The sequence below is a fragment of the Cordyceps militaris genome, assembly GCF_000225605.1.
Source record: "Cordyceps militaris CM01 unplaced genomic scaffold CCM_S00003, whole genome shotgun sequence".
NCBI classification, from domain to species: domain Eukaryota; kingdom Fungi; phylum Ascomycota; class Sordariomycetes; order Hypocreales; family Cordycipitaceae; genus Cordyceps; species Cordyceps militaris.
This window is the reverse complement of record NW_006271971.1, coordinates 2238269-2250049: the sequence shown is the minus strand read 5'-3', so window position 1 is coordinate 2250049 and position 11781 is coordinate 2238269. Positions and strand designations below refer to the sequence as shown.

The 11781-nt window shown below is 54.0% G+C and overlaps 6 protein-coding genes across 6 annotated transcripts; 4 read left to right on the top strand and 2 right to left on the bottom strand.

The window, feature by feature from the left end:
• Positions 1 to 185: 185 nt before the first annotated feature.
• On the top strand, positions 186 to 820 carry CCM_04321 (Acetyltransferase; the record flags this gene model as incomplete). Its single annotated transcript, XM_006669469.1, has 2 exons — positions 186 to 599; positions 659 to 820. 2 exons carry the CDS (start codon positions 186 to 188, stop codon positions 818 to 820), a joined length of 576 nt encoding a protein of 191 aa, XP_006669532.1.
• An 849-nt stretch (positions 821 to 1669) lies between these two features.
• On the top strand, positions 1670 to 3011 carry CCM_04320 (ribonuclease T2 precursor; the record flags this gene model as incomplete). The annotated part of the gene is made up of 6 exons (XM_006669468.1): positions 1670 to 1769; positions 1845 to 1927; positions 2009 to 2102; positions 2161 to 2172; positions 2229 to 2494; positions 2580 to 3011. The coding sequence occupies 6 exons, from the start codon at positions 1670 to 1672 to the stop codon at positions 3009 to 3011; spliced, it is 987 nt and encodes a 328-aa protein (XP_006669531.1).
• Positions 3012 to 3344: 333 nt separating this feature from the next.
• CCM_04319 (translocation protein SEC62) lies at positions 3345 to 4647 on the bottom strand (the record flags this gene model as incomplete). The annotated part of the gene is made up of 3 exons (XM_006669467.1): positions 3345 to 3530; positions 3592 to 4142; positions 4200 to 4647. 3 exons carry the CDS (start codon positions 4645 to 4647, stop codon positions 3345 to 3347), a joined length of 1185 nt encoding a protein of 394 aa, XP_006669530.1.
• A 404-nt stretch (positions 4648 to 5051) lies between these two features.
• CCM_04318 (Mediator complex, subunit Med21/Med9) lies at positions 5052 to 5594 on the top strand (the record flags this gene model as incomplete). The annotated part of the gene is made up of 3 exons (XM_006669466.1): positions 5052 to 5093; positions 5159 to 5273; positions 5335 to 5594. The coding sequence occupies 3 exons, from the start codon at positions 5052 to 5054 to the stop codon at positions 5592 to 5594; spliced, it is 417 nt and encodes a 138-aa protein (XP_006669529.1).
• A 196-nt stretch (positions 5595 to 5790) lies between these two features.
• Positions 5791 to 6649, bottom strand: CCM_04317 (pyrimidine 5'-nucleotidase; the record flags this gene model as incomplete). The annotated part of the gene is made up of 4 exons (XM_006669465.1): positions 5791 to 5954; positions 6008 to 6469; positions 6520 to 6548; positions 6603 to 6649. 4 exons carry the CDS (start codon positions 6647 to 6649, stop codon positions 5791 to 5793), a joined length of 702 nt encoding a protein of 233 aa, XP_006669528.1.
• A 917-nt stretch (positions 6650 to 7566) lies between these two features.
• CCM_04316 (uncharacterized protein) lies at positions 7567 to 9954 on the top strand (the record flags this gene model as incomplete). Its single annotated transcript, XM_006669464.1, has 1 exon — positions 7567 to 9954. One exon carries the CDS (start codon positions 7567 to 7569, stop codon positions 9952 to 9954), a length of 2388 nt encoding a protein of 795 aa, XP_006669527.1.
• Between the last annotated feature and the right edge of the window lie 1827 nt (positions 9955 to 11781).

The following is an 11781-nucleotide window of genomic DNA, read 5'->3' as shown; positions in this document are numbered from 1 at the left end:
GTATCGCTATTAGGTCCGATGACATCACGCTTCTGAGCCCAGACGTAACGCATCTCACCTCGAAAACGTCGCTGTCCGGCGCTCAAATACGTTGCTTGTCCTGCTTGAGAACCACGCAGCACATCGCTCGCAGCCACAGTCCCGGCCCCTTTCCAAGATAGACGACGCTCCTTGTTAGCCGCATCATGTCAGACTCGGCTTCCGTCATCCTTTTCGATGCCAAAGAGCACGCCCACGTGACGGTCTATCTTGCCGCCATCCACGCATCCTGCATTACCCACGATCGCACAATAGCTACCTTTCTTCCGCCCCTCTCGCACGGGAAGCTGCTATCATGGTGGAAGGCCCGCATAGCAGAACTCGCAGACGGCAGCCGGGTCATATTCTTGCTGCTCGACGGCACAAACCCCTTGGGGAGCATAGAAGGACCCGAGATTGTCGGCGTCGTCATGCTGGTCCTCCCGTCATCAGAGACGGGACCCTTTCGGTGCCTGGTGGAGAAGTTGCTCATCCACAGAAGATTTCGGGGAAGAGGCGGCGCCAGGTTGCTGATGAGTGCGTTGGAAGCCGAGGCGCTGAAGCGCCGCCGAACATTGCTGGTTTGTCTTGTCTAGAGCCTGGACGTGGGCTTGAATATTGCTGACGCATGTGCTCGCAGCTGTTGGACACGGAGACTGGGAGCCCGGCCGAGGCCGTCTACAAGAAACTGGGCTACACGGAGATGGGAAGAATCCCGGGCTATGGCATCAGCCCCACGGGAGATCTGAAAGAGGGCACCTTCTTTTACAAAGACATCTCGGCGCAGAGGTATACCGAGTGAGGCAAAGCTGACGGGCCGAGTTTGATTTCGAACCGCACGTTGGATACCGCAATATCAGGCGACCAATATATCAACTTTGCAGGGCAGGGCACACACGTGGGCTCTCGCTTCATGTCAGCTCGGGGCCCGTCGGCGTGTTCACGCAGTGGGTGTATAATCTCCGCAGCATGGCAGAATTCGCGGCCGCGGCTGTTGATGGTGAGGTGACCGGTATTAGCAGATGGATGTCAAGCCTAACTAGGTACATTATCCATGTCACTGCTCCTTGGCAAGCCACCTCGTTCCACGCAAGCCCTGACCCTATCGAACGCAGCCGCAGTCCTGGAAGCTGGCCTTGTTAGGTCACCGACGCGACGGCGCCGCTAGATCCGGCCAAGCCCAGCCATGTGCGTTCGATGATCAGGACGTAGCGTGAGGTCCCAATTGGCCTACCACAGCGTCGCATTTCCCCAGGTGCTCACCTGTGGCCACTATTAACTTGCAGCTCCAACCACAGCGCGAGTCCCTGTGTTAGCCATTCGGGATTTACCTGGATCGATATTTGCAAAGCAGCTGAAAGTATGTACTACAAAGAAAAAAATCTATTAGATTCTTCAGAACCTAAAAATGTCCACCAGCATGGTGCCGTCAAAAGTTTCGACCCGCAATTGGCTGCCTACCTACCGACTACCAGGTACCAGCTCGTGGCATCCTGGCTAACACCAAAAGAGAAGGCCGTCAAATAAAAACATCGGCCGCTGTCCCCGGCCGGCCTTGACCGTTTTCCTTCCTTCCTTCCTTGTTCCTGATCCTCGCCGAGCGTCATCGTCACTTGCGCATTGCTTCTTCAATCGCTGCCACCTCGCAACAATGGTTAACTCTGCCATCTTCCCCGCTGTGGCGCTCGTCCCGCTGGCTGCTGCCGCTCTGTACCCTGGAGTCACGACCGACAACCACGTATGCGTTTTGAGTGCGTTTACACGAGCCCAACTCTAGAGACTTGGATAGAAATTTGACGTACAAGGCGGCTAATTGATTGCTCCAGGCGAGCCTGCTCTCTCTTGCTCCGCAGATGCCGTCCCGGGCAAAGTCGACACTTGCTGCTCCGAGACCTTCGGAGGCTTGGTGGTACGGATAACACCCAAGCTTGCGCAAAGGCTTGGCTGTCGTACTTGTCGCATATTTGACTAACCTTGGATGGCCATGTAGCTTCAAACCCAATTCTGGGACGTTTACACAGGATTAGAGAGCCAGGGCCAGATCCTCCCCCAAAAGTCGTGGACCGTTCACGGTCTGTGGCCTGGTAAGCACCCCTCCTTGCCTCCACCATCTTCAGTCGCTAACCTGAACCCCGTCTCTAGACTTTTGCAATGGTATCTTGCATCACCAATACCTGAACTTGCTATCCGCATCTAACTGTTTTTTCAAGGCTCCTATACCCAGTACTGCGATCTGAACCGTCAATATGACCCGAAGCCTTCGCCCAACACCACTACCGGTACTCCGAGCGGCACTCCCGTTCCGCCTTACAAGGGCGAGGCCATTGACAAGTGGTTTGCGCCGTACGGCAAATCCGACCTCCTTGCTTGGATGAACAAGTACTGGATTAGCCAGGGCGACTCAAACTGGGTCCTCTGGGCGCATGAGTACTCCAAGCACGCCACCTGCTTCTCTACCTTCCAGACCGAATGCTTCGTACGTCGTCAATACGCCCGACGCCCGACACATCCACCCATGCAACGATGCAACTTGCTAACTCTTCAATTGCATTACTCCACAGGGCCCCAAAGCCAACAAGTACGACGATCTGTTTGAATATTTCGAGACTGTCATCGACTACTACAAGGACCTGCCCACCTGGCACTGGCTCGCCAACGCCGGCATCAAGCCTTCCAACACGACCGGATATAGCCTCTCCAACCTACAGGCCGCTCTCAAGACAGGCTACGGCAAGGTCCCCTACCTGGGCTGCGGCGGCCCCAAGTACAATGAGACGGCGGCCGGCAAGGGCTCCACCGACAATGGCCGCACGCAGTTCCAGGAGGTCTGGTACTACAACCATGTCGTCGGTCGTGTCCAGAACAAGGACGTTGTCCGCGTCGACGCCGACGTTGTTGGCGGCAGCCTCGGCAACTGCGCCAAGGCTGAGAATGCCATCTGGTACTACAAGCGTGCCAAGGGCAGCGAGACGACCGCTTGCCAGAACAACTAGCCGAGATGCTGGGCTGTAATACATGGCGCTTCTCTCTTCCAGGACTACATACATGCATATACTAACTGACTGCCATTTAAACAAGCTTGATTATACATGCCTTGAAACTGTGTCCCCTACATTAAAAGAGCTTCCCATTTCCATCATTTTGCGCAATCAAGGGAGGGGAGGGGAGGGGGTTAGAAAATCTATACAGAACTCCCATTTCTTCAACCTGCTCCCCCACTGTACTTTTCCACCTGACCTGACATTTAAAAAAAAACAGAGGTGCCAAAAAGCTGGATTATTTTGTGCATGGTTTGCGCCTCGTCTCGCCCGTTTGCGCTTTGTTATTTACTCGTCATCCTGTAGCTCCTCCACCTTGGGGGCCACGTAGCGCTGCTGCGCTGCCGTGTTGATCTGAGTATCGGTGCCGGTCGTGGTCGCGCTGGCAGGCGCGGCTTGTCCAGTGGCGGCGGCCATGGTCGCGTTGGTCGAGCCCCCCTGCTGTGCGCGCTTCTTCTTCTTGGGTTTCTCAGTCTGTCGGGGCTTGTTAGCGTATGCATCTCTAGGCCATGCATCATCTCTGGCTTCGTCTTACCTCATGCCAGGCCCAGAAGGGTCGGAAACTGTCGAGGAAGGACACATCCTCCCAGAGGTTGGGATACAGCCATAGGCCGGGCGGGACGGCAAAGTATGTAATGCAGAATAGAATGACGCGGAAAATGGCCATGACGAAGAAGAGACCTAAAAGACCGAGCAAGACCCAGCTGAGGTAGTAAACACCCTGACGGAGCTTGAGCGGCCAGAGAGGGTACAGGACAATGGCGAAGATGGCGACGAGAAAGATAGCGGCATACACCTTGCGCTTGACCTGGCTGCCTTCCCACAGCCACACATAGTACAGTTCATCCTGCGCCTCTTGCTGCTGCTCGATGCGGACGTTCCACTGGCCCTTGACGCGCTTGGCCTTCTTGCCGTTGGGGCCCAAGGCGGGCTCGATCTGGGAGACTCGCAGGGCAAGCATGCTGAGGGGCAGCAGCTTGAAGGTGTTTTCGAGGGATGCGCGGTCGGTGATTTCAGGTAGCAGAGGGTTCCTCTTGCGGGCCTTTTCATAGGCGGGGGATTGAAGGATGCGCAGCGCACGTTTGACTATTGTGGCCCGGCTCTGTTAGCAAAACACGACTTATCCGTCCGAAGCAGGTGGACCTTTGTCCGGAGCAGCAATACCTCGGAACATGTCTTTGCGCTCGCCGTTGAGAATGACAGTGCGAGGCTTCAGCTCCTGCCCGCGCAAAAACGTGGCCAGCGCAATGGCCTTGGGGTTGGGCGGTCCCGGCGTGATGGGCTGGGGCTGGCCCTGCTGCTGCTGGTGAGGGTGCGAGTGGTTGTGGCCGTCCTGGTCGTGATCGTGCGAGTGGCCGTGGTCGTTGCCGTCGCCGTGCTGGTGCTGATGCAGTTGCTGTTGCTGTTGCTGCTGCATGGCCTGCATCCGCTGTCGCTTGATTTGCTCGATGAATTCCGGAACGGTCATGCCGGCCTTTTGCGCGTCCTCTGTAATTCGACGCTGCAGTTCTGCAATCTGCTCAGGCGTGGGCTGTTGGCCCGGCCCGGGCATGGGAATACCCTGGGGCTGTTGAGTTGGGGGTGCGGACATTGCGATGAGCTGTGTGGTGTTTGGGCAACAATAAGGAGACGAGAAGAAATATTTTGGTTGGAGGATAAAGGTGAAGCAGATAATTGCAAGCCCAAGCTGCGGAACCCTAGCGTATAGAAAAAAAGAAGGCGAACGCTGGTGCAGATGCAGAAAGCGGTAACTCGTGGATGACACCTATGAGTGTTCACTTTCTGACCAGGTGGCTTTGCTTGCTGTGCGCCGGGTCGTCTATTGCCCGCGATCCGGGCAGCCAGCGCCAGTGCTAATAGCAACGTTTTTGGCACGGTGTCACTGGCGGATTTGCGTGGGGCGCCAACCATCCACAAGCTTCACGCACCCAACGCTGGTTTGGCTACCACTTGTTTGCGCGCATTCTCCTTTGTCGCGAGCAGCGCGCAGCTAGGATGAGTGACAGTTTGACTCAGCTACAGGATGCTGTTGATCAGGTAAGCGACGGAGTGGTTATGCCTCGCGAGGCGCTGCGCTACAAACTGACACCTCTCACCCGCAGCTCGCGCAGCAGTTCGTCGCGTCCCTGCACTTTGTCCATCGGCGACACGATCTCGAAACCCTGGGACCGAATGATAAGATCCGCGATATGAAGCAGGAGCAGGAGCAGAGAGAAGGTAGATGACTGCAAGACCAGCAACTCAGGTCTACATGCGCTAACATGCCCGCGAAATCCAGTCGATCCCCTCCCTGCAGACGAATTCGCGGCCGGCCTGAACGAACTCTCGCGCGATCTCATCTTCAAAGAGCAGCAGATTGAATACTTGATATCGCTGTTGCCGGGTCTGAACAATAGCGAACAGGATCAAGAAAAGGCCATAAAGGATCTTGAGGAGGACCTGAAAGCAGCGGAAGCTGAGAGACAAGAAGCCCTCAAAGAACGCGACGGGATCCTCATGCAACTGGATTCAGTAATTTGCAGCATTCGGCGGCCTTAGACGGCATCTCCATAAATGCAGATATTCTTTGTTTTATCATGGCATGGGTAGCGAGGCGTAACGGAAATCGGCTCTATATGACCGCAATGAATTTGTCACCTCTATTCTATGGATTTCGGCGTTGCAGTCCCTCTCGTCCTGTTTTCTACCCATCTCGTTCTAGTCCTGCGACTGCGGTCGTGGTTCATATAGCTAGCTAACTGGATTTAAAAAATTGCGGGTAAATGTCACGGAGCTCACTCAGGTGCTTAATCTGGAACTGTGATGCCTTGATCGCGGGTTCCTTGATGCCCTCTTCAACCAAATGAGCCGCGGTCCATCCAAAGGCCTGTGCACTTTTGCAGTTGTTGTACGAGTCATCTTTGCAATTTAGTATAGGAGCGGACGTTTGTAAAGCAAGAAATCAAACGTACCGACAAAATAGCAGTCGGCTGGGTTCTCGACGCCAGCTTCACGCATTGATCTCTTGTAGCTGTCAAGGCTCGGCTTGCAGACAAAAGGTACCGCGGAATAGTCGCAGTACGTCAAACCCTCAAATTGGTCATCGATTCCGAGCAGTCTCACGACACGCTCGCCATGGTTCTTGTAGGCGTTGGTGAACAGCCATAGCCTGACTTTGCTCCTGTCAATATCCTGGAGCAGCTGACGCAGTTCAGGATTCGGCTTAATGATGGACTCCAACGGCAGAGCATCGTCCACTTTGGCGTTATATTCCATCGGGTCAATCTCATGATGGCGCACAAGGCCCTCAATAGCAAGACCGTAGTTTGTGTAGTACTCGCTGTGTAGCCGCACAGCCTCCTCATGGGGTAGGCTCAGGTGCTGGGCAAAGTACTTGTCAATGAGATCGGACATGAGTTCCTGCACTTTTGTGCCTATGATTTTGTCAGGACTGCCATTTACGTACTATTCGAAAGCAACTCACTTCGCGCATATAGGCAGTTGTCGATGTCGCTATTGCAACGTCAGTCTGGGCAGCGAGGTCCGAGGTTGGTGGTAGAGTCATACAAGAACAACACGGGCAACTTCGATCTGTCTCCATTGGCGGCGGTCATTTTGACAAGGCCAGCAAAGGATCGAACAGGCGAGCAGTTACGTTTCTGAAGCCGAGACTGCGTGTACGAGCTTGTGCTGTGTTACGAAACTGCGGGAAGCCGCTACGAGGTTTGCGCCGATAGTCTTTTGATAGTGCCGCACCGTAGTCTCGAGCTGCGCATGAGATCAAGAGAATATGCCAAGTCAATATCCACTGGTCGGCTCCCGTTTGGTAGTGGTTGTTGCGAGATTCGATTGGTGTTGAGATGAACTACTTCGGCAATGGCACAACAGCTTCCGATGGCACCCTTTTGAGTCATTCCACTAATTGGGCTCAGACCGAGCCAGTCACAGCGAGAGAGCCTATCCACGCCTCGGCGCGGGAAGCGATCTCGTATTAAAGGTAGTACAAAAATATCAATAGATTGCACTACATGACAAAACCCATATAAACTGTCGGTAGTAGGAAGAGTATTTAACACAAGGCTTCCTCAGAAAAAAAGCAGACTTCCTGTGAGCGAAAGCAGTGGCTTGTCCACTATAAAAAGAATAATTGTCCACTGGCTCTGGGGCGTTGGCGTCATGACATTTCTGCCATGCTCACCGCCTGAAGCATGTGGATATTATTCAACCCAAGGCGAAATTAGACATCCCTTGGCCAAAACTCGACAGGGAAACAAAGAAACAAAGCAAGAGAAGCAGCGCAGCAGAATGGCTCAGTGCGTCTTGCTATAGCCTGCGCAATCTCCGTACTTGGAGTTATTTTTGGACGTGTATTCTGGCTGTTTCCCTACTGAGGAATTGCGAGCACGAGCCACGATAGAATCGCGGCCGCTCTTGCCACCCAGTCGCGCCGCGCAACTAGGAAGCCGACAGGCAAACGAGACCATCTCCTCCAGGCATGAAACTTGTGGCTAATATCGAGGCGATCACAAATATGGCTGTGGATAGTGTCGTGGCTCCTGGGCTCCGCGAGGCCGAGTCACACACGTTGGAACAGTACGAAAGAATCGTTCGCTTTCGCGACGAGATTCTCGCTGGTAGACATGCCACTATCAAGATCCCCGATTCTCTGAGGGAAGCTGCGCTCTCTTTATCCACCCATGAATGCAGCCCAGGATATCAGCCTGGCCAAAATAACACGGTATTTGCCTCGAGTGCGCAACGCGCTGTAGGACCATCCTCCACTGCCACGCCCATCGTGGCACCACCTATCGAGCCGCGCCCGCCATTCCTTTCAAAACCCGATGAGCTGTTGCGTGCCGAATTACAAATACAAAGGAAGCGAGCAGAGCAGGAGCTACAAGAAGATGTGCGGAGAGTCGCCACCGGCAAGCAGTTTGGTCCAGGTCTGCAAGACGATATCGACGCCTCAGCTGTCCTGGCCTCTGCTTTGCTTGCGGTACCAGAACTGAGTTTCTCTGCCCAGGCACAGGAGGGCGCTGGCAGTGGCAATGGTCCGGAACATGATTCTTTTGATGATAATACGTTCTACTCATCCCAGCACGACACGCCCGAATTTCAGCCGGCGTCGCCGGTCCCTCTCAGCTCTGCAGCCCCTGCTGCCAGTATTGTTCCTGCAAAACCGCCACCTGCGAATGCAGCTGCAGCAGAAAAGACGCCAGATGAGCGACGTAGTGTTAATAAGCCACGCCAACTCCGCACTTATGAGGAGCTCACCGAACCTCATGTTCCGAAGCAGCAAGCGAGCATTTTGCCAGGTTTGAACAATTACATTGACAAGTCGGTTGCAAGTTTGAGCCAGTCCAAACTTACTCCCTCTTCTGTGACGGCGTCTGTTGGTGGGCGAACGGCTCCAACTCAGTCAACTTCGTATATCGATCTCCACCCTCCATCGCCATTACTTCAGAACAACGAGCGTACGCTGCCTATCCACTCAGTCAAAAGCTACCCAGTCCAGCCACCACAACCGAGCGAGATCCCTGGACTGCATGGAATGATGCAGAAGCCTGCTCCCAACACCGGAGCCCCTGCTCAAGTGGCGGCGCTCCGGAGCGAACCAGGCTCAAGAACAAGTCCAGAGAGCTCGTCACAAGGCGGACAGCCGAAGCGCAAAAACAGAAGGAAGAAGAGAAAGTCTGAAAAGCAGGCGCTGGAAAGCCAGTCATCATTCGAAATCAGCACGCAACAGATCAAGGCTGAGCCACGATCCCCTTCGCCTCTACCCGGACCATCATATATTCGACCGAACAAACGTCAGCGGCAGGCCAAGGCTCAGAACCAAAACGCAACACATGACGAAATGTCGTATGATCCGGCTATGCCTAACGGACCCAGCAACTCCAATGATGTCCTCCAACGGGTTCAAACTCGACAGGAGCCAGCACCAACTGGTTATGAGGGAAGTGGCGCCTATTTTGCCGCAGCACCAGCCATGCCTGACAGTACAAGAGTCGGAAGGGACTACGCGACTGACCGTGTAATCACTGACGATGGTTACAGACGAGAACATATCCCACAGTTAGCACTGCCTTACGACTATTCCTCTCGTGGGCCACACATGAGCAGACCTGTGCACGCTGATCCGTATCAAGACGGTGCGCTGCCCTATGGAAATTCCTCACGCCCCGCTCGTTACAGTGTCCATACCGAGGGTGATGGCTTTCATGAGTCTACAAGATCACATCCAGCTAGAATACTCGTTGATGCATATGGTCGCGAATATATCGAGCCTACACGTCAGCTTGTTCATCATTCTATCGCGCCGTCACCATTACCTGGCGAGCCTGACAGACTGTACGAGCGTGCCCCGGCACAGCCTCTTGCACGCTACCAAGGACCAGGAACTCTCGAGGAACGAGGGTACATGTTTACTCAACCCGCCTCTCCATATGTTGGACCTAGACGTATCCTGACACAGCCGGAATACGTCACATTCGAAAATAGAGATGGCCGGTACCGAGAGTACTCAACACGGCCGCTAGCTGCTAGTGGAGAGTTTGTTCCTGTACGGCCACAGGAGCACAGAATATATGCAGAGGGGGGGCGGGAGTACATCGGTAGAGCATCGAGCATGCACCCTGTTGAGCAAACTCGGATCGCTAGTGGTTTGAGCTCTTACGGGCACGCCGCGAACGTTCGGCCTGAGGCATCTGGAGTAGTGTATGGCATCGAGCGCAATGCAGCACCGGGCGCCGTCAAAAGTTACGGGTCGTGGCCGAGCAATCAAGGTATGGTGGAACGAGAAGGCGGCATTGGCTTGTACACGGGCACAGCACCGAACGCAGCAGGGAGCTCTCGCAGTACGGCTGGTCCAGATGCCACTACATACGGCCGCGGGAATACGCAAGATGGCTTCCGATAACCAGCTGGGGTGTATTTTTATTTCTTTGGGATGAAAGCATTGCTCGAATGGCGTTGCTGGCACGGGACTTTGAAATTTTTGCGCTTTGTGTTGATTAATAGACGATGACTTTGCTGAAGGGCCTAGAAACAAAATACATGTTACTGACAATGTAAGAAGATACTGGGACGCGCTCACAAGATTGGCAGTTTGATAGGTTTGGTCGGTTCGGCAAGGATACCAAGCGAGACAAAGCTAGGGGATGGTGGATGGCTCTCGGTTGGGGTTGTTGGGGGAGTTGACCTCAAGTAATCTCGTCGGGAGGCCGGGGAGACAAGCCCGATTAATGACTAATTAGGGGAGGCGTAGGGGTACAAAGTAGGCGTATTGGCATTGTGACGTCTGGGTGTGTCTTGTGATTATTGTCTGTACTGGTGACTGGGCAGGGCCTTGAAAAGGGACGAAGACTTAATGCTAACCATTTACAGCTTGATGTCGTTGTGGATGCTTTGTTCTTTGTTTGGTAGAAAGGAACTGAGAGAAGCTGGAAGGTGGGAATTCTTTGGGCCCTGTGATCTGTATGTATGTTGTGGAAGAGGTTGCACCATGTGCTGGGCGAGGGTGACGCCGCATGTAAGTAGGCTGTGTTTGGTTTTAGTGGCGCAATCGGAGACGGACACTCTTATGAACTTTTGTAGGCAATCTCGGACTCGGGATTCTTCAGCGTCTCCGAGAAGAAGAAGAGAAAATAGGGCCGGATACTTCGGTTACCGGCACGGAGCACGGAGCACCAACATGGAGCGGAGATGAGACAGGATTCTATTTTTACGTCGTTGAGATTCCGGCAACGAACAAGGGGCGTTTCGACACGGGCAAGCGAGCCAGCCAGCTTGGCCGAATGGCTTGCATGAAGTCTGGGCTCTCGTTCTGAGTCCTCGCTGCCCTGTCGTTTGAGGGCGATCTGGTATTAATTACTCATGGTATTAATGGCCGAGGTCGGGAAAGATGAGGTGCAGTTCGTTGGAAGCCAAGTTACCTACCGACGGCTGTGGCTTGATTGAAGTGGGAAAACTGTTCTTTCGCCCCAGAGTCGTACCACACTCTGATCAACCAATGACGGGTGAAGACTGCTTGTGCGGCGAATATGTACAGACCAGCCATCCTTGACGAGACGCTGGGACAGGCATGTTGAAAATGGCGCAGAAGAGGTTAGAAAGTTGGCACTTTAGCCGTCATGTTTGGTTCTCAGGAGGCTGAATCGGATTTTGTCTCTTGGCAGTTACAAAGACAACAGTGCGAACGTGCTTGAATAGTGACAAAGATGCTGCAACTACAAATTAGTCAGTCGCATCAGGTTGCTGGAGGTGGTGCCAACTACTGCCAAGGCATTGACGCGGTTCCACCTCGAGACCCAGCGCCAGAGAGAACCAACCGATCTGCCAGTGGGCAAGCTGGCTTTGTGGTGAGGGTCTGGGTCGCGCAAGCAAGCAAGGTAGGCGGCCGTGTAGCAGGAGGTACAAAGTACAGTAGATGGTGTTACCCCAGAAGGCAAAGGTCACTCGTGGCAGGTGACTGTGGCAAGACAAGACGGCGAGCTTGTGAGGCCGCTGGGATGGTCAGGAGCCCTCGTCTAGTTACTAGAGAGCCCTACCAGCACTAAGCTCGATAAGCAAGACGCGGAGCGATGACTGCCTAGGTACCTAGTTTGAAGGGCAGGGCCGGATAGGGTGTTGGTTGGCTGACTTTAATCATGTAGATGCTGGGTAGATACCTGGTACGGAGGCTGGGGATGTTGGAAGGCAAGTGATGCATAATCGGGCAAAGTTTACCTACAGATGATAAGTAAGC